Source organism: Motacilla alba, chromosome 4, assembly GCF_015832195.1.
Source record: "Motacilla alba alba isolate MOTALB_02 chromosome 4, Motacilla_alba_V1.0_pri, whole genome shotgun sequence".
Classification (NCBI taxonomy): Eukaryota; Metazoa; Chordata; class Aves; order Passeriformes; family Motacillidae; genus Motacilla; species Motacilla alba.
Genome location: NC_052019.1, coordinates 49,405,892 through 49,429,367, shown reverse-complemented (window position 1 = coordinate 49,429,367; position 23,476 = coordinate 49,405,892). Strand labels below are relative to the sequence as shown.

Sequence of the window (23,476 nt, the reverse complement as noted above, 5' to 3'; positions counted from 1 at the left end):
CTACCAAACCAGAACACCTTCTAGCTGTTGAGACTGGCATTCTTTAGACTTCAAACACTTTAGTTGTTTTCCCTTTACCTGCTCATTCACTCTAAAGAAGAATCATTTGTGTTACCTACTGTAATGATACAAAAATGTTCAAATCTCCCCTGTAAAGCCACTCTCTGGAACTTAGGACACAGGTACAAGATCTGAGAGTGTGTTCAAAGTAATAAATACAACATGTTTTTACATCTTTGCTGAATTAGAAAAGTCACAGCATCTCTTTCTAAGCCTATCTGAGCTATCCAACATCAGTATCATATAGTATGTAAATATACATACATATCTATATAGGTGTACATAGAGTGCAGTAATTAATATCTCATTACTGTTTGTGATGATCTCCTTCCAAGGCACACATACAGAGCAATCAGAATATAAGTTAAGAACTCTAAATTTGTCCTAAATTTTTTAGAGGCTGAACTCTGGAGCTTCCAAATCTGTTATTTGTTCTGCTGCAAGCACTAGTTATTATGCCTTAAGTGAAGATCAATTTTTAACTTACTCAGTGTTTTCCATTAAAAGAAGAAAAAAAATATTATGCAACCAAATAAGACAGCATTTTTAACAGCCAGGTTTTATTATTTTTTATCTTTTAAACAAAGACGAAAAGGAAATATGGGCTTTAATGTCAGCTGTTGTCTTTTAGCAAGCCAAACTCTTCATCCAGTAACCCAAGACATACTGACTATTTTTGTAAATTATGCCTTGACATTTTATCTTCTTCCCAATTTGCTTCTGCAGCAAGCAAACTAAAAATTAGTCTCTGGTTCAGAAACGTTTTCTCTTTCCCTGCCTGCTCACTCCAGACACACACACACACTTCCATTTCAAAGCTGATTTCAGAGTCTTGCAACAAAGGGTGTTCTAGTGGCCAGTTTCATTTGCACAAGAAAAAACAACAGTTATTCTGCCTCATGTTTGCATTGGTTTTCAAGGCTCATCTTGATTTTCAGTTTTTTGGGTTTGTTTTATTAAGAGCAACAGCCATTAACATGCTATGTTAAGGCAAAGCTTAATTGGGTATTTTTCAGGAAGCTGCCTTCTAAGGCATGGAGGCTCCCCCTCCCTTCCTGGGAACACACTGCCCCAGCAGGGTGCTCTGGTATCCGAGCTGCAGTCAGTGTGCAAGGATTGAAACGATTAGTTTATGGGCAAGTGTCAGCCACCGTTTCTTGCCAAGGTATTCCTGGGAAAGATTGCAATCATGTTCCTCTAAGTGACCCAAGCTAAGGTTTTTATTTGACAGAGAGGCTTGATTTTGTTCCCATAGAAACTGTGAGTGAACAAAAAATATGCAGCATATTACCGTTTCAATATTTCATCAGAAAAAGAGAGATAAAGAGGAAAAACAAAGTTTGGTGCTATACTCAACTTACCTTTTCATTCCATGCCCACAATCCAATTCCAAGAAATGCTATGCCAAGGAACTAAAGGAAAATGAAAAAAAAAAAAAAAAAAGAGCAAGAATTAGAAATCTGTGGTGGGTTTTTTCTGGTTTTTTTTTTAAAGATACATATTGACTCATCCGCTCTGTTGGACAATAATTTTATCAGGACTGAGGGGTGCTCAGGGAGAGTTTTACAATATGTATCTGGTTTATTTTTCAATTCAACTACTTTCAGTTGAAGAATTTAAAACTTGCAGAACTCAGGGATGTCCCACACAGGAACAGTAGGTGCAACAGGTGTCACTTTATCAGTACTGAGCACACAAGGTTCTTTTTGAGTTTGTAGGACTCAAAGCAAACTGCACAGTAAAACAATTCTTTTGTTGTTTGCTATTTTACTATTGCATCACCGCTGCCTGCACAAAGCTATTACCCTTTCAGCACTTTCCCATTGAGAACGTGGTTTAAAAAAAATCCTAAATACACATTTATTATCAGTTTTAGCAATGCTGTCCATATAAAATAACCCATTGTTTCTGAGGGGGGAAAAAAAAATAATACTGGTCTAAAAGACTACAAACTTTTAAAAGCCCTGCAGCTGATATTTGATAACTGTTCTCAAAGTTATCAAACTTTGATTTTGATGTTGACTGTTTCATAAGGGAAGATCTATTTCCTTTCTCCCTCAAGGGATTCAACAGCACCAAACTCAAGAGATGGTCTTTCCCCCATGATGAAAAAGGGAACACCATCTTTGATTTCATTACATCCATGTTCTCCATTCCACTGAATAATTTAAAATGCATCATTTCCCTCCAAATCTACAGGGATTCCATACAAAAGCTACACTAATGATCAGTGAAACAAGCAAAACAGGCAGAATAAGCACTCCATCTCCCAACATCATTAGTGCATATTTGGCACAGTACAGTATCAAACATGTAACATGTTTAAAAAACATGTAGTAGATGTCTGAGCACACCTCTAAATGTCCATCTGTCCAACTTGCATATCTGATTTTAAAAGTGCCAACTAAAAAGAAAACGATTTTCACTGTAGTTTCAGGGCATGCAACAGAATGTTGCTCAAACATAAAACTGATTTTCTTTGTCATTTCTCCACACTGCAGTGTACAGACTTATTTTGGCACATAAATATCCTTTCTCTTAAGATCTGTGTAAACAACGAAGAATCCTGGTGATTTTTCTTTTGCAAACAAACAAAACTGCTTTTCTGTTGGAAAGTGGAAGGAGGCAGGAATGTAAGTTTTAAAACCTTTTCCAGACAATTTCAAACAAAGACTCCTTCCTTACAAGAACTTTTTTTGAGCGGGCAATCTTAGCTTTGTATTACAAAGATATCTGTAACTCATTATCAAGCAAAATACACTCGCTACAATGCCCTGAAGTTCCCAAACACCCCTTGCATTTCTGTAACTTTCTCCTCCAAATGTGCTGTGCCGGCTACCCAAAGGACCATGCATACCGGGAATGAAACTTTTCCTTTTCGACTTGAAGAGTCATGACTGTAAATTTGAACAATACTAGAAGTCAGCATTCTTCAAAGGAAACTGTTGCAGGCTTGGCTGCATTTTAACAAAAGATAAATGGAATTTTTTCTTAGATAGAAAGCAGGACTGCTGGTCAAGAAAGTCTTATTTCAACAGCCTTAATTATTTATAAAGTACAAGACGTAGATTTGATAAAGTCAGTACAGCATCTTCTAATGCACCACAAAAAAGCTTAAAAAAAGGTCATCTTACCTGTATCAAAACTGCCCTTTTTTTATGGTTATAAAGCTTGCCAAAAGATTATGTGTAATCTTTCTGACTGCAGTGATTATTTGAAACTTGAGATAAAGCTGTTCAAGTTTCCAAATCTCTCTCAGACAAATGCAGCTTTTTTTGCAGTAGTAACAGGCTCCTTTCCTTCCTTCTTACACAGCCAAAGGCACCACAGCTGAAGGAACAGGGCGAGGGGAGTTATATACTATAAAAATCCTGAAGTTACATTTTGAAGTGGCTAATTGTTATTTGTAAAGGGGCACAAAACATTATGTTTTGTGAAGAGGTTAATATAGTTTTGAACAAAACAAGCATGGAAAACTAGAATAGAAGTATTTGATCAGCGCATGTAACTTTTACATTCATACATATCAGCTGCAGGTCTGGCCCAGCTTCACTGACTTTATACAAATTTAATCCAGTCACGTGTCCTGATCCTTCACTAGAACTCTCTGACACCATCAAGTGTAGGATTACCTCATGGCTTGCAAAAGGTGACTTAGAGTAAACTACACAGGTCTCAAGCCAGGCCATGCTCATCCCCATTTACAGATGGGGCAATCAGACCGTACTGTGCTAAACTGAAGCACCCAAAAAACAACATGGTCTAGCTTCTGTCAAGAGAACATACAAAACTCAGCTCTCAGAATTTTCAAAAGGATAAGAGAATACATGCTGCTCTGTCCTCTCCATATCCTAACCCAGAAATGCTTTTTTGAGTAGATGAAGGACAACGAGCAAGATCCATTAGGAGAAAAAAGATTCAGAATGGAATCATTAACTCTATCACAGGATGCTGTGGAAATCAAAAGCATAATGGCATACAGAAAAAAATATAGGTAATTAACAGATGGCCTACAGCTACTGAAATGTGATTCTGATGCAGCCTCTGGCTCAGAAAGTTTTTACACTGACACTCATTGGGAGATTGAAATCAGGAAAAGATTGCTGCATGCATGTTTTGCCGGTTAAATGCCTCTTGCCTTGAAGAAACTTTATTTGCTCTACTTGAGACAAAATACAGAGGTAGGCAGACCACTCACCTGAACCCCTTACAGTCACACCCCAGGAAGGGCCCACCGTGGCATAAACACAGCCTGCTATAGGGATAAAGCACACAGGAATGCTCTCTGTAACCCCCACTGACAAAAAACAGATGTTCATGAGAAGACTTACACCTCTCACCAGGATTAACTTTGGATTTTTTTGATAATTATGAAAGAAACTCCTGCATAGCCTGAAATTATTTGGAAGAAATTCCAATGAGCAATAAAAAGGTGGAAGTTTACCTCATTATCAACAATTCATTTTACAGAAAAAAGCCTCAATTCTCCACAGACATCTAATAAGACCATCTGGTCTAACTATAAATGGTCACTGCTGCAGAGCATGTAAAATCTTTATTTCCTTTTTTTCTTTCCTTTTTCATACAATAATTTCCAGGAGAATATTGAAACATTTCTCTGGAGCATTAGCCTTACAAAAAACACTTGCATAGCAGTATTTTCCCAGCTGTAAGTTTTCTATTCACAAACAAAACCCAAATGTTTTTATATTTCTTTTCTATAAAGATTAAATGTATTTAAAAGTAGAAGGTGTAGCAGTACTTGCACTGTTAGTGTGCTTATGAAATTCACATGCTGGTTTCCAAAGTGAATTGACCAGCAATAAAATATACGTATTTTATTCTCAGTCTTGCCTGCATGGAGGAAAATTATTCTTTTTTTTTTGTAAGGATGCAGCATCACACAGCACAGCACTGCATTTAAAGGCTGTTGGGGCAAGCACTAACAAAAAGGCCAGAACACCTTTGAGAGGCACTTATCGTAGAGTGACCAGCCATTACTAAACATAGGGAATTTCTCACCTCAGCTGACATTCTTAAATAACGTGGCACCAGTTTTCAACTAAAAGAACGACAGCAGCAGGCCAAGCAGTAAGAGGTTGGTTAATGTGCCACATGCATAAACCAGTGTACATTAAAGTGTGGTTACATTAAACACTTGTGAGAGGTGGAAGCCTTGGGCAGGCACCTCATTTCACCTTCCTTGTGACAACACAAACACACAGCTGAAGCCTGCCAAAGCTGTCAGGGCTCAGAACCAGAATTTCTGGCTAGAGCTTTTCTGGTTTATTGGGGCGGGGGGTGTTTAAGTCCTGTATTTTGGCAGCGTGAAAAACTCCCACTTGCCCTTCCCTTTGAGGTGCCACAAGAACTTTGTGCATGGTGTTAGCACGGAGACTACCAGGATTCCCACGGGCACTTCAGTGTTCCTGTATGCTGTAGGTTATTCACTGAGCAAGGGCTCCTGCTGTGATTCAAGCAGCACAGCACAGAGCACAAGGTACAGTATTTTACCAACAGCACAGCAGTGATCAGGACAACATGAAGTATAGCATTTCACATCCTGAAATATAGTCAGGGAAACACACGGCTCCGGAGCTTCGTACATACATAAAGCAGCACTGATAAGTTTCTAACTGAACTCTAAAACCCCAAATGGACAGTTTTTCCCAAAGAACTTCCTCTGCAGCAGCCTGTGCTCAGACTCAAAGTTATTTTAGCTGCAAGACTCACTGCTTCTTTAAAGTATTTTATGCCAAATAAGTCCTTTTGCTTTTTAGGCCAGGGCAAAAAATAAGCTTAATGTATGTGTCAGTTTTTGTCTGTGTCAAAAAAGGATTTAGTTGTTGGTTTTGTCACTTGTTTGCTTTTAAGTAGCTCTGACAGAGAAAGTAGAAATCAAAATATCACAGTTTTCTTCTCTCCTTCGTGTCACTGATGCATATGTACTCTGCTTAAAATACATCACCTAGCGTTCTCTCAAGCACAACAGATAGGACATCCTCCCAACTCTACAGCTTTCACCTGGACCAGTATCACATGGAAGGAAAGTACCAGAAGTCTGCTCTTATTTCTGTTTCCATATGCCCCAGTTTCAATGACTTTTCCATTCTCAACATAAATTGTTAAAGCATTTCATTTTCACGTGGCTAAAAAGGTGTGCTGATGAAAGGAGAGGCAAACTGCTCAAAGCAGACCTATACATTTACACATCTATGCTAATGCTTTCTTCTAAAGCCCATTTCTTGTTTGCCTTGAGACCAGCAGCAAGAAAGCTCCATGTACTACAGCCAGTGAATGAAGGTGCTGATGAAGATGCTGCGTAGGTGACTAATTACCATTTTAGTTCATGGCAACATTCAGACATAGAATACAAGATGTCAAACCTATTTCCATTTTATATGCACTCTCTAAAATACATTATACTATATTTCGCAGATAACTGTCTTGGTAAAATCTTTTCCCTCCTTACACAAAACCCACACATGTGAAATTAAAAAAAAAAAAAAAAAAAGATTTCCCAATTTCCACACATTTTTCTCAGCTCAATAAGAGACTCAACTGATTTTTATAGAATTATCCAAAGGAAAAACAGACCCGAGAACACAATGAGAAAAGCTGCCTGCTCCATCTTGCAAGGATCCTTTGCATGATGTTTTCTAATGAAAAATTAAGCACACACGACCGCAATTTTCAGAGCAAGACACTATGGCTTGTTAATGTATGTTTTGTTTTCACCAGTATGGGGTTTTCCATTTTGTCTGACAAGAAAGCTATATATATATATATATATATATATATATATATATATATACACACACACCCCACTGCAGAGTCAATTGCCATCAGTTTCTTACTGTCTTTTCCAGTTCTTGAATTGTAAAAGCAAGAAGCAAGACATCTGCTTTCTGTTACTGTTGCTCTACGCATTTATTTTATTGCTTTCTGGTGGTGCAATTGTATGCACTGCAAATCAGCTTGGAGCAAGAGTCCCTTAAGACTGAAGTCCCTCTCCTCCTGTCCACAGAACTTGATATTCTGGAAAACACAAAATGGAGAATGAATTATGCCCTATTTCCCCTGGTCCAACTTTTGAACAACTCCTCTCAAGCCTAGACAAAATAAATTTAACTCTTTTCAAATGCACACAGACTCTTCAAACTCAGGTCCTGATGCTTAAGGAAAATACTTCATTTGGAGCAGATTTATTTTAAAGAATAAAAAACTTTAACATACCAGTCACTTTGTAAAATTATTCAATAAAAGCTTTTAGGAGTTTAATATTTTTGTTTCTTTCAGATCTATCTCATTTCCTAAAACTAGTACCTTTTTTCCCCTCCCTCAAAAATCAAAGACCATTAAGGTAAATACCCCACCACAACCACACAGAAACATTCAAAAAGCCTAGAGTCGAAGTAACAAGACATCTCCATTAACACTCACTTTGGTGCACTCATCTCACATAGATTTCATCCTTTCTCTTCTTTCTACTCTCTACTGGAATTTGTTTCTCCATACTCTCTCTCTTTGGGGTCTCCTTGAGCCCAAAAGACTTGGCAGAAAGACTGAGAAATTGTGCTGTACGCACCTTTCCAAAGATCTGTTCCCTGCCTTCGCTTCTGAACTACAGTAAGTGCTACATGTCCTGTTTTTCCTATTCAGCCTTGTTCTCATCAACACCATCCCATCTCTAGCTCAGTCCTTGCCACTGCAACATCCATGGCTGAAGTCATTTTCTGTTTGCAAAACCTTCCAAAAATTATGTAAGTGGTGCTGTAGCAGCATATATAAACAGTATGGGCTTAAAATACAAACACACGCAGTAGAAAAGTGTAAAATAAAATAATTGGGAAGAAACTCTAAACCTGAATTTGACATCCTCTATCATTACATTCATCATTTATCTTAGGCAGGTTTACAATGCAAAGTCTTCTCATTCTGGCATACAAGTCAGGTATAAGAAGAGATATAGGGGCAAAGAAAGCATGTTTTGCTTCAAGCCAGGGTGAAGGAAAAGGTCTGGAAGCAGAACTGCAAACAAGTCATTTTCCAGCTGTGTTTTGCTGCCCAGGGTTAGCAGCTTCCAGCTCCTGAGGGCAACTAGACTTCTTTTGTCTGTCTTCTTCCTGCTGCTGTGCCAATTTTATTCATCCCAAACCCCTCGACCTGAGCTTCAGACTATTTAGGTGCATCCCACCATGAGTCTTGACATTGTTTTCCTGAATCCGCTGTTCCACTAAAATTTTGAAAAGTAACACCACATCCACAAAAATACAGAGAATACATTCAGTCTCATTAGGAATCTGATACACAAGTGCTCACTTATTCCAGTTGAAAGAAGTGAAGTTGTAACATCTACTTCAGGCATTTGATACAGTAAGCAGAAACAATTTCAGATAGCCTTTTTCCCTAGTAACAACTGGGCAATTACATTGCCTGCACAATTGACTGAACAGCTGAGAACATCAAGAGCGCAGAGCAAGGAAACACAAACAGGTTGGCTTGTCAACGCAGCAGGATACTCTGAATGCTCAACATTTCCTTTTGGGAAAGCAGTCTCAGCTCCTAGCTGTGCTTGTAGGCTGCAGAAAGGAGTCCCAGCATCATCTATCCCAGCTACACAAGCTGCCACATCCCAGATTGTTTCATAGGAGATTCTTTCTCAGAGATTTCATAGGAGATTCAAATGTCAGAGATTCATTCTCTTTGCTTTGCAGAGAAGCAAATACATGTGGAGGATGAGGGAGGAATGAGAAGACTGAAGCAGTCTGGACAGAGAGGCAAGTGAACACCACCAGCTTTACAGAAAAACTTAAGGCAAACAATTACCTTTGCTCTCTTTCTATTTAAAAAAAAAAAAAAAAAAAAAAAAAAGAAAAAGAAAAAGAAAAAGAAAAAAAAAAAACAGCACAGAAAAGAGTGAGCATCAAGCAAACGGTGAACACACCCCCAAAATGCAAATACACACAGAACTTTTCCTAGGAACTTCCCAACAGCTTTATTGCCTCTTCCCTCCACCAAATGCTCATTCTTGGTTCTCCTTCTGGAGTCCCCCACAATAAAATGTTCAAAACCATTTGAAAGTTACTGGTACCAAACACATGAAGAAATCATAGCTTGAAAAGGTAGGAAGTGAGTCAATGCAATTTAATAACATGCCAAAACCCAAGTTCAGGTGTCCAAAATCCTGGCCTTGATATGATGTTCCTGTATAGCTTATCACACTTCTCATCTGACTCAAGAGTTACAAATTCTCTAATGGCAAATGCCCAAATGTGTGGCATGTGTTAATACATTAAATAAATCAACTTACATCAGGTGTGGGGTGATGTAGGAGAGAAGCAGACACCAGAAGGGCTGTGGTGGGTTTATCAAGAGTTGACAGCCTACCAACACTTCACTTTACAAAGGTGCCCCAAGATGTACAGAGGCCAGCAGTACTTTGTCAACATAAACAAAACCAGGACCTCAAAAGCCAAACCCGTGCACAATTTCATTTTTCAGAGAGATGTAGGGGGAAAAAAATAAAGCCAAATGCTAAATAGGCAGGTATCTAAATTATTTTCTAATAACCATGCAAAATTGCTATCAGCAATCCAGACACAAAAAGCAAAATTACAAGACACATATTGCATCAATACTGACAAAAATGCTTCATCGCTTTGCACTTTGTAGTCATTGCAAGGGAGGGAAATGTCTCAAACAGAGTACTATTTTTTAGCCAATATCACCATTTCCTGTGTGTTACACTAACTGCCCAGAAGGAAAAATTTCAGATTATGTATTAGAAATGGTTCTGCAAATGTCTGAGTGCAACTTCCAGAGACACTCAATATCTGCTGACCAGAGCTTTGAGAAATTCTTTTCCAGAAGGTAATTCAGCTCTGCATTTTGTCTTGCAGTGTGTTGCTTCTTACTAATTCTAGAGGTTACTGTACATAGATTTAAGACTATTCACCAGATAAGCTATATTTTTAATTATGTTGACACTAACCCATGCTTTAGTATCTATATTTATACTACAAGATATCTTTCCAATTTCCAATAAAAGTAAAATATGCAGGGATTGACACCAATTTGTCCTTTCTGCAATAGCACACTTCACAAGGGCAAAGTAAACAAAATTGTGATTTGAATTTCTTCTCAAACACAAGCGACATGGAACAAACCGGAGGCAACAAATGGTCACAGTGCTGTTTACCTGAGGGGTTTGTTCCCAGGCAAAAGTTCCACAGTTTGGCAGCAGAAAAAAGAAAAAAAAAATAAAAGGGCAGCTATAAACCAGCTGCTTGTATAAATTAAACAGACTGCTGACCCTTTGTCTGGTTTGCAGACAACACCAAAAGCATCTCTATTATTTGTCATTCTCAAACGAGGTGTTGGAGGCTTGACTAAACAAGCAGACAAAATCCTCTTCACTTCTGTTAAGATGCCCCTTGAGATCACAACTGTTCAACAGCCTGGGGTGGCTTTGCAGCTGACACCTTTGCTGGACTCGAGCTGAAGATACAAATACAATGTTATCACTGCAATTTAATTTGAGGGTTAAACTTGCTTTAAGAATAAATGCATTGAAAAAACAGAACTACACTGGAAGATTTCCAGTTCACTATGACAGAGCCTACTCTTCTCATATAATTTCAGCTTAGCCAACAGTATGAGCAGTATCACATCATATAAAATGCTCATCTGCTTGCAAGCGCAAACTTTTATTCCCAATTTTAATGCCACTTGGAACTACATTATTTCCATAAACTATAGTTCCTGATGAATCCACCAGCTTACTTACTGTTCGCACAAACCTTCTCTGCTTTGCACAAAAATTAACAGCTGATTGCTCCACCGACACCTTGCAGTAAAACAAGGACTAGAAAACATCTTTAAGGGATCTGGAAATGTAATTGTAGTACATGCAGATGGCTCCCTAAGAGAAAAGCTATAAAAAGCAAGTGACTAAGACCCTTGTGCTGCAAAGCTGTGCTCTTGCAGTCAGTCAGTCTTTGCACACAACTTTTTCAAAACAACACCCCGACAAAAAATCCCCAACAACTGTGCACAGAGGACTGGATTTGGTTTGACTTCATGCACTCACTCATCACTTTAACTTAGTCCAGCAACTGCTACTCCTCATAGGAAAAGTTTCTTTCCTTCTTTTTGCTCAGCCCAAGAAGGGTTTCAAGGCACCAGGTACATGAGCAACACAAAGCAGTCATTTAACTCTAAAAATATGAATACTAGGTAAGTTTTCATACCCAGCTGGACATTGTTACAAAAGTGAATAAAAGAAAGCATTTATTTTTTACTATTGAGTGCCAGCAGTAAAACTCATTTTAAAACTTCAGCTGTTTCCCATGGAACAGTCATCCTGCACAATATCTCAGACGGGACATCCACAATTCACGCTCTCAACTCCAGCCTTCCAGGCAAAACCCACTACACTTGGCTTGCTCAGTTGGAAGATAACACACTTTCTAGAGCACTGCCTTTAAGAATCCCACAGAATCTTGTTGGAATAGCAATGCATTAGGGCAAGCAGATCTCTGTCAGACTTAGGGGCTCAGAAAGCCTCCTGACCACGCCGATAGAAGATTTCTCAGCACCAATAAAACAGTCAAGGATAGAAAGAGATAAGAAATGTATGTTTTAACAAACCTGGGATAGAAACCAGGGCAAAAGCACCAGCCAGGACATTTCCTCAACTTTACTTAAAAGGCTTCATGCTCTAAAGAAGTACAACTCCACACTACAGATAATCCTATATATCAGCCAACAGATAATTCTAATGATGCATTTCTACAGCAAAGAAAGTGTATCTCAGCTGCTAACGGGGGAAAAATAATTCCTGCTAAAAATACCAATGTCAAGAGGGTACCCTGGTAGAGGAAGGGTAAAAACTTGAGCGTAAAGGAGAACACACACAGCATCAAACTGCTAAACCAATCTTGACAACTCTCTGCCTACACTGTAACTTCAATCCGTGCTAGAAGAGAAAAGAAACATTTTGCAACACAAAAGTGCAAGCACAACACTACATAGAAAAACAACTCATTTGGGTTTTTCCCTTATCTGAAAAATAATGCCGAAGTTTCACCCGAAGTTAATAGCGTCAGAATTTCACTTTACAGCCACTTAACTGACAAACACAAGCAACAGGAAAGGATCCAACTTGAAAGGAATGTTTTCCCAGAGAAACGTTTGGAAAGGAAACCAATCTTAAGACAGCTTCCCCTGGTTTTCAGCCTTGCTTTTGTTTAAGAGCAAGTATATTTGGAAGCTGATTCTAAATTTGAGAAGTAAATGCAAACAGAAAAAAATAAAGTTTAACTGACCATGAAAAAGCAGTATCAAACACATTTTTCCTGTTTTTCAATAATTCCATTTACTGATCCTCTTTGAAGCAACTGAAACTATTTGTATATTGACAAACATGCCCAGGAAAGTCCAGAATGCTCTGTCTGCCTTCTCTTCCATTTCAAAACACTTCAGCCTAGAAAATTTCCCCATTAACCTGTGCTGTTGTTCATCCACTACAAGGACATTACAAAAACCTTTCAAAGCCTGAATTGTTTTCTTTTAGCTGTATTTGCATACATTTAGATGTTTCTTTATTTGAGCTGAAACATCAGGAAACACAAAGAGACCTTTAAATCTGGTCCTTCCCTGCTGCACAAACACTGCAATTAACCCTGCACGGGGCTACCCAGAGACAGGGGAAGAGAAGAGGTCTTCAACATCACTCAGCTGTACCAGCTGTAACCACGACTGTGGAGCTATCAGCAAGAATCCTTTCCAGCTACTCATGTCCTTTCCCTCACATAGTGAAGAAAGGTGACCACAAACAAATTGGAACAGCAGGAGGGCTGAACATATGGGACATACAGATGGAATGAAATCTAACAATCTAAACACAGTGTCATGTACTTAAAGACTAAGAAAATAACTGCTACGAGCTGAAAATTTATTCACTGGAAACACAACAGAAGACAGCCTTGAAATTGCATGCATCAATCTGTGAGCTAGCAAGTTGATGGAATACAGAAGGAGAAAATACTTGACATTTAATATAACATTCTCAGATACAATGTAGCTGCTTTCTAAAGGTTCCCTCACTTCCACTGTCTCTGTAAAAACGTAAAATGGCCAATACCACCAGTACAGCTGTAGCCTAAAAGTTTCTGGGCTCTTCTTTCAAGTGTCACATTGCCACTGGCAGTGTCCAGCTGCAGGAGTGAAGCATATGGGTTACAACTCCCATAGGAGACCCCACAAACACTCACCAATTAAAATGGGTTCTCAGGATTTTTGTAAATGGACCTGTAACACTTCCTATGTGGCTGGGCATGTCAGCATAAAACTGCACCTTCATTAACTACACCTCAACCTAAACAATGCTAGGAAGAAAGGCAGCCCAAAGAGTGTAGACTTAAATGCAAACACACAAACAGAAGCATACAAGATTACAGCCCCTAACTCCTTAGAGTGACAGGGTTTTTTTATTAAGGAACATGTTTTCAGCACCTCCATCTGTGACTGCTGAACTCCTGGTCTCCCTAGTAAATCACCAGGCTTCTGTCACACAAACAGCAAGTAGGAGGGTTTTCTAGGATCAGGCCCATAATTGCTTTGCTCCAAAGTCGCTCTCATTCATTCAACCGCTCATGATTAGCCCCTTCCCCTGAAAGCACACACACTGTTTCCAGTGTGGGGCGGGGTTCCTCAGTCCGTCCCATTTAGATGTGTCACCGCCTAATTCCATGACATTCGGTACAGCGCGGACCCCCATGCACACGGAAGGCATGAAAGGAGCCCAGTGTAGTGGAACTGCGTTCCCGGCACGGCCGCGCTCTTCTGGCTGCCCTCATATGACCTCTGCTTGGTTTCTGTCACTGCCAAATGGGCAGAGCACAAACAAGTGCAGGGTGGCGTGTCACATCCTCTCTCTCGACGCACCAAATCGAGCAATTAGACTCTACAGCAGGCACCCTCAGGGCATTGAAAAGAGCGAGCAAGGGGAGCAGAGTGTGTGAAGACAGGGACACCACGGATTGCTTTTTGTCTCTCCTTCATTTAAGCCGGTAATTAGCACTACCAGCTCTCGCCTCAGGCAGAGCAGAAAGAAAACCCTGTATGGGTTGAAATGATACGTCCCAAATTAAGCAATGGGCTTGCCGCCCTGCCTGCCGTTACAGTCAACATACATGATTTTAATGTACCAACGCAGGACAACAAGTCCATCCATAGTTTTCTACGCTCTCAGTGTGGTCTATCACCGACTTGCTTGGAGCTCCTACTCCTGCCTCTCCTACACAATTTGTACATGATACGGATGTTTGAGGCTGTGCTACAGGAACTTATCAGCCCAAATTTGTAACATGTACAAGCCCCTGCACTCTCAACCAACATAATCACATTTCTGCACAAAGAGCTTCTAATCAGCCACGAGACCGTGTGGAGGCTGGAGCTGCGAACGAAGCAGCAGAAGGAGAAAGCCCACACTCCACAGCATTCCAGTGACTAAGAGAGATTAGATTTGGCTGCTGGCTGAGCTGCCTGTCCCCATAAGACACTGCATCTATTATCTATCTAAAGACATGAAATACAACTCCTTTTTTTTTAATGTTTGAAAAAATTACACTGTTTTAGTTCTCCAGGCAAAAGATGCACAACAATCAGGATATACAAACATACCGAATTGTGGCACAATTTCCTCTAGTTTCCCTTTTGACTTTAACAGTAGCCAAGAACTACTAGACGCTTTTGAAAATTCTCTCCATAATAATTGCTAATGTTCACAGTGCCTGACTTAAGAGAAACAATTTATTACAATTAACTTGTTAAAACTGAGAAGTGGACCAAAAAAGCATAATGGGAAACTGGTAAACTCTCCCTAATTCTATCGATATTAATTCACATCACAGAATTAGAAGGCTAAAAACAGTACCACTGTCTTTGAAGCCACCTGCTCCATCTCCTCTTAAAATGTATTTTTATTTAGAAAGAAAAAATTTAATGAGTGTCTACCAGCTTTACCAGATTTTCTGTTCCTTAAAATTGCATGCAATCAGTGTTACTAATGAAATTGATTTACCTCTCCATTTGAGAACACCTGTATTTTTCCATTCTCCCACAGTTTGTTTTTAAATGGTTATCCCCCTTGCAAAATTGGGGCATCTTATAGATCAGAGATTCCCTGGAGAAGAAAAAATAAAAAGAAGTTCCACAAATACAGATTCTGTTCTTTCATCAATTGAAGAATTCCCTCAATTCTTGGCTCCCAGAAAATATTAAATAACTTAATCCAGTTTGAGTCCCAAGATATTCATACATGCTTACAAAATACATCCATTTCTTTCTCAACACATCTCACTAATCAATGTAACACAAAGAGATCCTTCCTATTTCTGCCACATGAATCAGCAATAAATAGGAGCAAAACCAAAGATTGCAAGCTGCCTGATACTGTGCCCTATGCACAAGAGACTTTTTCAGCTACTTCCCATATATTTCTATGCAGCCTTCCCATAAGACAGGAGTGAAAAGACTGGAGGTTTGCACCAAAGTAAGGAGACAGCTCCTGTGGGTCAATCTCCACTGACAGAAGCAGAGCAATTAAGAGCTTAGCTTAAGCTTGACTTATACTTTCTACTTAATTCACTCTTCCAAATCCTGCCACCGAGGGCTTTCTGATGAATCCAGCCACCCCAGGACTGCAGGTGCACACAGGCAGGCAGTAAGACAGCGGATAAAATCACCCCAAATACACGTATGTGGATGCTGGCCCCATGCAAGCATTTAGCGCAATGGACAAAAGATCTCTGCCACCGTGCACGGCCTTCTAGGTCAATGAAAGACACTAGTAAACGCAAAATCAGAACTTTGATACATTTTTATAATAAAATTTTTCATATTGATCAGAATATTTTTCTGGCTTTAAAAGATAAAATATGATCAGACTAACAAAAATACTACCTGGATCTCAAACTCTTCTTCCCATTTCTCCTTTCTTTTCTTTAGAGTGTGTGGCTCTGAGTCCTTCCTAATAATTGGTCTGCAGTTAATCTTACAAACTGAGATTTTTATTCCTGTGTTCAATGATGCTGAAAATTGTCCATGTGAAGAAATCCCCTTGGAATTACACCAAAACTCCTGCTATTCTCAGCATATACAATGCACAGTATGCTGAGCTGCATGGGAAGCATCCCAGTAAGTCTTCATTTGCAAAAAACCTCACTTCATAATGAAAATTAACATACCACCCTGCCACAGCTTGCAAAGCAAAATTGAAAATTTAATAAAGAGACCCTGAAAAACACAATATCTGTTTGTAAAACCAGAGGGGGTGAACTGTGCTCAATGATCTGCCTGGGGTCCTGCACGACATCTGCCAGTCCCAAAGCAGTATCTTGGCTGTGCTTCGTCTACGTAAATAATCAATGCAGCACAGTCCACCTCATTATTTAGAAGTTTTTTTTTAAATGCATTCTTCCATGAAAATTTTCACTTTAGATTTTTTAACCTGAATGGGCACCTTAGAAACTTCTTTGATTCACTGTAAAAAGGTAACAATCCAGTAACATTGACATCTTATCAAAGGTGATATAATCCAACCAGAAGTCCCTCATCTATCCCTGTTATGCCTTCACAAAAAGGCACTGAGGAACACCTTCTAATTAAAATGTATCATTTTTATCAGTCAAGTTGTAGGCATACACCTATTTTTAATACTTTTGCGTAAGGCCATTGCTACTGATTTTGCATAGGAAAAAAACTCCCTATGGAAGTAAAATTTCTTTGACCCTAAGAGTTGTCATCACCTGTGTTCTTCTACTGCAAAAGAGCTGCCAAAAAAATGTTTACAAAGAAACAACCTCATGCCCCCATCACCTCTCCATCTACCCAAGAGCAAGAGCTTTGCTAGAAGCATGGGTATGAACAGCAGTTTTTACACAAGACATCTTATCTACTTTTCACTGAGTCCTCTTTGAACAAGCCATGTGTCCTGCAGCACAGATAAATGCATTTCCATTGACTTTTCCTACCAATTGTTCAATTCCATTCCACAAAAGCAAAGCTGCGACTTGGATGATAAAAGGATCAAGAAGTGTTTATTCAATTATCAAGGGGAATTGTCCAGTGAATTATTACTGAGTGAATATGATATATTCTTACATCAAATTACAAAAAATAGGGCACATTTCAGTGAAATTGCATAGTAGTTTTTTAAAAACCAAAGAGTGGGAGCAATAGATTGAGATTGATACCATTGCAGCAGAGATAAAAAAAAAAGAAACCAGGCCCGAGTTAGGGCAATGACCTCTTTTACCATATTTTAGAAGTCATAGAAAAGCACCTAAATGAGTGTAGTATTTCTCCTGAGAAATCTAACACCTAATATTTAATACAGATTTCATTCTATACCATAGTTTTTATTCTATCACTGAAATTGGTAACTCTGACAAGCCTTTTTACAAATTTTCAATTAGGATTCTGGTAAAACTTGTATGAAAGACAAAACCACTAAGACAAAGAGTGCAGCATCTAATTGATATGTTTGGCTGAATGAAGATCTAAAAGCAAGCCTTTTTTTGTAGTCCCATGTTCAATTTAACATTTAGAATGCTTTATGCAACACCCAAAAGTTTTATCTATTGTTTTTAATTTGTAATGCTTTTCATTATTAAAATTTGATCTATCTACCAAATTCAGCTAACGGGGGATTAGGCCAATTAACTGTAAACTTATTTCCCTCCAAAATAAGAGTAATACAGGCAGTAGAATTGCAGCAAGTCTAAACAATATGAGAAGAATGAACTTCCAGCCATTATCAATTTCTTGTCCACATCCTCAGTAAGAGAATTTATTTAGCACAAAGAAGCATGGTCAGTTCTGCTGGGTTTATTCACTTGACATGGTCAGTTATAGACGCCCAGGACTAAGGCTGCTGCTTGTTTTTGAGAAGTGTTTTTCTCAAACACTATTTTTAATTTGCACTGTGGTATGAAACACAGAAAAGGGAAACTGTATAAGGACAAGAGATTGCAGTGGAAATTCCAGGGGAGCTAAAGTAACTCTGGCTATCTGTACTTGCATTCTGCACCAACACCACTGCACTTCACACAGAACCCAGGAGCTCCTCCCAGCTCTGGTGTGCTTATCACAGCCTACCTTGGGCCCAGAGCACTGAGCTTGGGGCAGGAGCGAGCACACAGCTGTTTTTAGAGAAGGGCTCTGAAATGTCTCTGGTTTAGCTCCCAGACCTTTAACTGGGAGAGGGCTGACAAGCAAAATGAATTTTGTCTTGGTGTACAGAGGAAGATTCTCTGTTTTCTGTTGAAGAGCATCTAACACATTACAAACTGAGAGCTAATCAGTTTTACATGTGCAAAGACACATGGAGTTAAATGGGAACTTCTGTACAGTGCTTATACTGTACATAAAAAAAGGATGAGTTCACTACCACAAAACAAACAAATGCCTAAAACTACACCCATGCTGCTTAAATCCTAATTATGCCAAAGGAACTTGAAATAACTTCGGAAGACAAAATCACCAAAAAGAGGATTACAACACAACACACGGAACCTGTTGCATGCTTAACAAAATTGAACATTAGCAGCAGTGCAACGTTACAGTTGCTGATAAAAAGCCTTAGGCCTGAACTACAAGGCACTACGCTCTTTACCTTTCACTAACCTTACAATCAAAATGACCTCAAAAACATATATAGACCTTTCTTGTTTTTTAGCAGTAGTAACTGGAATGGGGATTTTAGCAGTAGTAACTGGAATTGCTTTTATTAGCAATTCCTAAGGTCATGAACTTGTATTTACATACCAGACTGTTTGCCATGTAGTGTCAATAATCTGCTGATTAAAGGTCTCTCAAGTCCCACAGACACGATAGACCGTGACAGCTTAATGGCCTGCTTATTATAATCTGGTGCAAGATACTTCTAGAAATTTATATTTTCTCATTCCAAACTAGTCTTGGAAGACATTTAGAATGAAGTTTAGAAACCAGAGTGAGAGACCTGAAGCTATAAATCAGACAATGCACTGAAAGAAGAGATGACAGCACCACCACCAGAGTTAATGAGCAGCTTGACCTGCAGTACACATGTTACAAGTGGATTATCAGGAGTGCCTGGGAAGAGGTTGCCCACAGTAAGCAGGGGCTGACCCAGCAATGAGACAGCAGCTACAGCACCCGAGTTCTCACCATGGTTTTGCCACTGACCTGCAGCAAGACCCTACACAGGTCACGTCCCTTCCATGCCTCAGTTTTCCCTATCATCTTTTGTCTTGTCCAAATAGACTGAATTCTTCAGGACAAGGCCTGTCTCAAAGCTGGCGATTGAGCACAATGCCATCCCTGTTGTAGAAGCAAAAAACCCCAGTAGTTTCTCAGGCTCAGGAAGGGTAAAGTGTTGATGAAACATTGGTTTCTCATTGTTCAATTAAATGAGACTGAATCTGGGGGATCGTGACAGATTATTGCTGGTTCACTTCCACTTTAACATACTGAACACACAAAGAACACAGCATGTGAAAAAGCATTTAGCAAAGGTTTCATTTTAGCAATACTGCCAACTCACTGGTTTTGGCCATACACTATTACAGTGGATTACAAATGCACTATTTGATAGATTTAAAGTCTAAAGAAAGGGAAGGGAGGGAAAAGGGAGATAAGTATAGGTGTAAAGGAATGGCTCTATGGACATTTGATAAAAATATCTAGGAAAATCCCAGAGGACACAAAACAGAAATGCAGAGACCCCATCTTTTCTAATGGCCTGTTCTAAATGCCAGCAGAAAAGAAACATAAGAGCAGCTTTATCAATCATTCAGAAAATTCTGACAAACTTTCATCAGCACAAGGATATTAAAGGCTGTTTTGGTACCTTTTAGTCACAGCAGGTAGCTATACTTTAAAAGATGCAATTACCTTGTGTGACAAAGCTAAACACTTTTTTTTCCATTAAAAGCCTGAGAGTCAAAGAAGGAAGAAAAGAAAAATAAAGCAAAGAACATAAAAAGCAGGATAGAGGGGGTTCATGCGACTTGTGCTGTCTGCTTCATTTTCTCCTTGCCTGTCCTGATTAAAGTGCATTTGGGATCAACATAATTAAGTCTAATAATGCCACAGAGGACACTAAGAGAGCAAGGGCACTAAGCTTGTTTGCTACAAGCTGCATGTTCTTGCCCTTGCCAGAATAATACAAAGTGCTGACCAGATTGAAACCTGTCCCTTGTGATACTTTTTGCCATTCTAGGACATCACAAATACAATTCAGGAAACACCAAGCTGGTAGTGGCCGAAATCACAGATGGACCCCAGGCAAGTCAATGAAAAGATTCGAACAAAAACATGAAAACAAAAGAAATGGAAACCAATATTGCGTTAATATTTCTCACTGTAGCAGTACTGGCTACCTGCTATTTTGTTTGTTCCAAAATTCCTCATCTGTTCTGCATATCCACCCAGTTCTCAGAAGAGGAGAAATTCCCCTACGAAATGAGGCAGATTTCTTCCATTTCATTTGCACTGCAGATTGCATTCATTGCATTAGATTATTTTAAAAACAAACAGAAATCTTAAGAAACAAGAACAGAAACTTGTTCCAACATGCCTGTAGGCAACAACCAGCTTTAATCAGCTTCTCCAGAGAAACAAAAAAAATCCAAACCACATAATAATCGTCCCATGCGCTGAAACATGACATAAGTTTACTAGTCAGGGACAAAATGTTCATTTTTTAATCTTCCCTGACTGTGTTATTAGCAATGAAGACTGCAAAACAGATCTATCTAGTTTTCCATGTGAATTATCAACTTTAAGTGACTACTAATTTAATGTAACTTCAACTGAATATTAGCTGTGCAGTTCCAAAGGTGTTTAAAGGATAATTTCAAATTAGGATGTTGAAGGCCAAGTTGCTTTTGCCTTTTTTTTTTTTTTTTTTTTTTTTTTTGGGATAGGGTTTTTGTTTGATTTAGTAAGAAAAAAAGTAAATTACACTTAGAAGGATTTCTAGGAGATTCATGTTTTCATTCAAAATGTTGACTCTGTTCATTCAAAGACTTTTATTTCTTCCCACAGATTGTCAGCAATGACAAGACAAACTAAACTCTACATCAAGACTGGCAGAGCAGTCAAAGTGAGTGAGCGGCTGTGCGGTGCTCAGTTGGCAGCTGAGGTCAAACCACAACAGCGTATCAGAGACATGAAATAACACAGAATTCTTAAAAGCTTGGAAGCTTCACATGATGGCAGCTCTTTAAATGACAGAACCAGTTCAAGTGTTTTACCACACTCTTGCAAAGGTTCTTCCTTACCAAAGTTCTTCTGTGTTCTTCCTCACATCTAACTCAAATGGAGCCTCTTCAGTTGAAAATGTTGCCCTTTGTTCTATCACAACAGGGCCTCCTAAAACATCTGTTCCTCTAGGCCCTGTTTATGTACTGGAGGTTGCTGGAAGTTCTCCCCAGGGTCTGTCCCTTCCCCAGGCTGAGCAGTCCATTCTCAGACTGCCTGCACAGCAGCTCCATTCCTCTGATCCACATCCATGGCCTCCTCTGGACTTGCTCCAACAGCCCTATGGCCTTCCTGCGCTGAGGACTGCAGACCTCGATGCAGTACTCCAGGCAGAGCCTCATGAGAACAGCCTTTAAAATATTTTTAGGCATCAGTGGGAAAAGGATTTTCAGCTCCTGTTGCTGCTTTACAGTTTACAGAATGAAAACACAGGCTCCTGACCAGCTTTGTCATGTTTGCCATGTACCAAGACAAACTTCTGCCAAGCCTGGCTCCACATGGAAAAGCAAACGAGTAACTATTAACTCAGATATTTACTAATTTCCAAAATTAATAATGACTCTGAAGCAAATCAAATAATGAATGGGAAAAACCAGGCTGGCATTTGTCTCTGTACTCTTTAGAAAATAAAACATGACAAATGGCGTCCCTGCCTATGGCAGGGGATGGAACTAGATTATCTTTAAGGTCCCTTCCAACACAAACCATTCTGTGATTCTGCGTTGGGAAGACTATTATTATTTCATGCCACAAGACTGCACTTCCCCCTGTGCACTTCAAGTGCTCTTAATGACACCCACTGCATTTAGATCAAAAATGTTTCCCAAGGGACACTGACACTGTAGCTATGCATTCTGCTATTGAATTTATTTTAATGTCAATGTACAAAGTAAAAACCTTATTTTAACAGCAATATCCACCCACAAGTTCTCTGGTGCCTGTTATGGGCCCCGCTACCTTCAACAAGACTAGCCAGTCTTGAGCATTTTGAAGGAATTTTAATTAAAAGGTTCTTCTGGGTAAGCAGTCTTAGTGAGTCGAGCAGGACACAAAAGTGAGAATGGGGAGAATAGGCTGAATAAGCAAATCATTACCAATATCTCCCCACCAAGATGGAAGGACATGACAAGTAATTTCCAAGTGCCTGTCCTGTATCATTCAATATTTTTCTTACCAACAGGATAGAAGAAAACAGCACATTTAATAGGTATTCCTATAGCAATCAGAATGAGACCTCATGTTTATGTTAACCAAGTCCAGAGATCTAGGCAGAATGAAACCATCCATTCAGCAGAGGCAACACACAAGGAGCTGATGCGGCCAAGTGCAGAAGTGCAGTGCAGAGTGCAGCATGTGGCAGCTCCTCACAGAAAAGGATCTAATACAGGATTATTCCGATGCTGATGCTTGTTAAGACTCTCAGTGCAAGTAAATTCTGCCCAGACTTCGAGATCCCAGCTACATATACATATAGCATGTAGACTTCTCAGGATGATCCCCTACTTCCCATCCTTTTCCTCTCTCCAACAGCAACACCAAAGCACTGCTGTAATTTCAGCCACAATAACTATGTGCTTCTCTGGCAAATCCAGTCGCACATTACTTCCTTATTCAAAAGGCATCATTAAAAAAAATAAATATTAAAAATATTTTTTTAAAGAGCTAAGGTAAATTCTAAGTTTAGTCAACAAGAAAAAGCCATTACACAAAAACTCTATTCCATACAGGAGCTTAAAATTGAAGCCATATATCCTGCAAAATACAGACAGTAATCCTTATGTACTATTTAGTCCCTGTAAAGCTTAGCTGGATGTTACATCTAGTTTTAGGCACTTAACTTTTACAAAGACATAGATTGCTTATAGTATCTAAGAAAGCAAAGCAGTAACTGTTGGCCTAAAAAACCCCAACAGGCCTAGAATCTTTATTTACAACACAAAGGACAGCAGGCTGGTAATAGACTCTAACCACTGCATAAGGAAAAAGGAATAACCTGTACTCTCTGTTCACAACAGAAACAGCAATAGGCTGATATTTAATCAAAGATGAGCCGGATGAGATATCAGGTAAAGCTCTAATAGGAGGATAGTACAAGACATCA

At 39.2% G+C, this 23,476-nt stretch overlaps 1 protein-coding gene across 3 annotated transcripts in view; it reads right to left on the bottom strand.

Annotated features, from left to right (window-relative positions):
• Positions 1-23,476, bottom strand: part of TSPAN5 (tetraspanin 5) — an 83,619-nt gene that overhangs the window by 23,689 nt on the left and 36,454 nt on the right. For all 3 annotated transcript variants that reach the window (XM_038135557.1, XM_038135555.1, XM_038135556.1), the window contains exon 2: positions 1,422-1,472. In XM_038135557.1, coding sequence (XP_037991485.1) covers positions 1,422-1,472 — 51 coding nt within the window. The remainder of the gene's footprint in view (positions 1-1,421; positions 1,473-23,476) is intronic.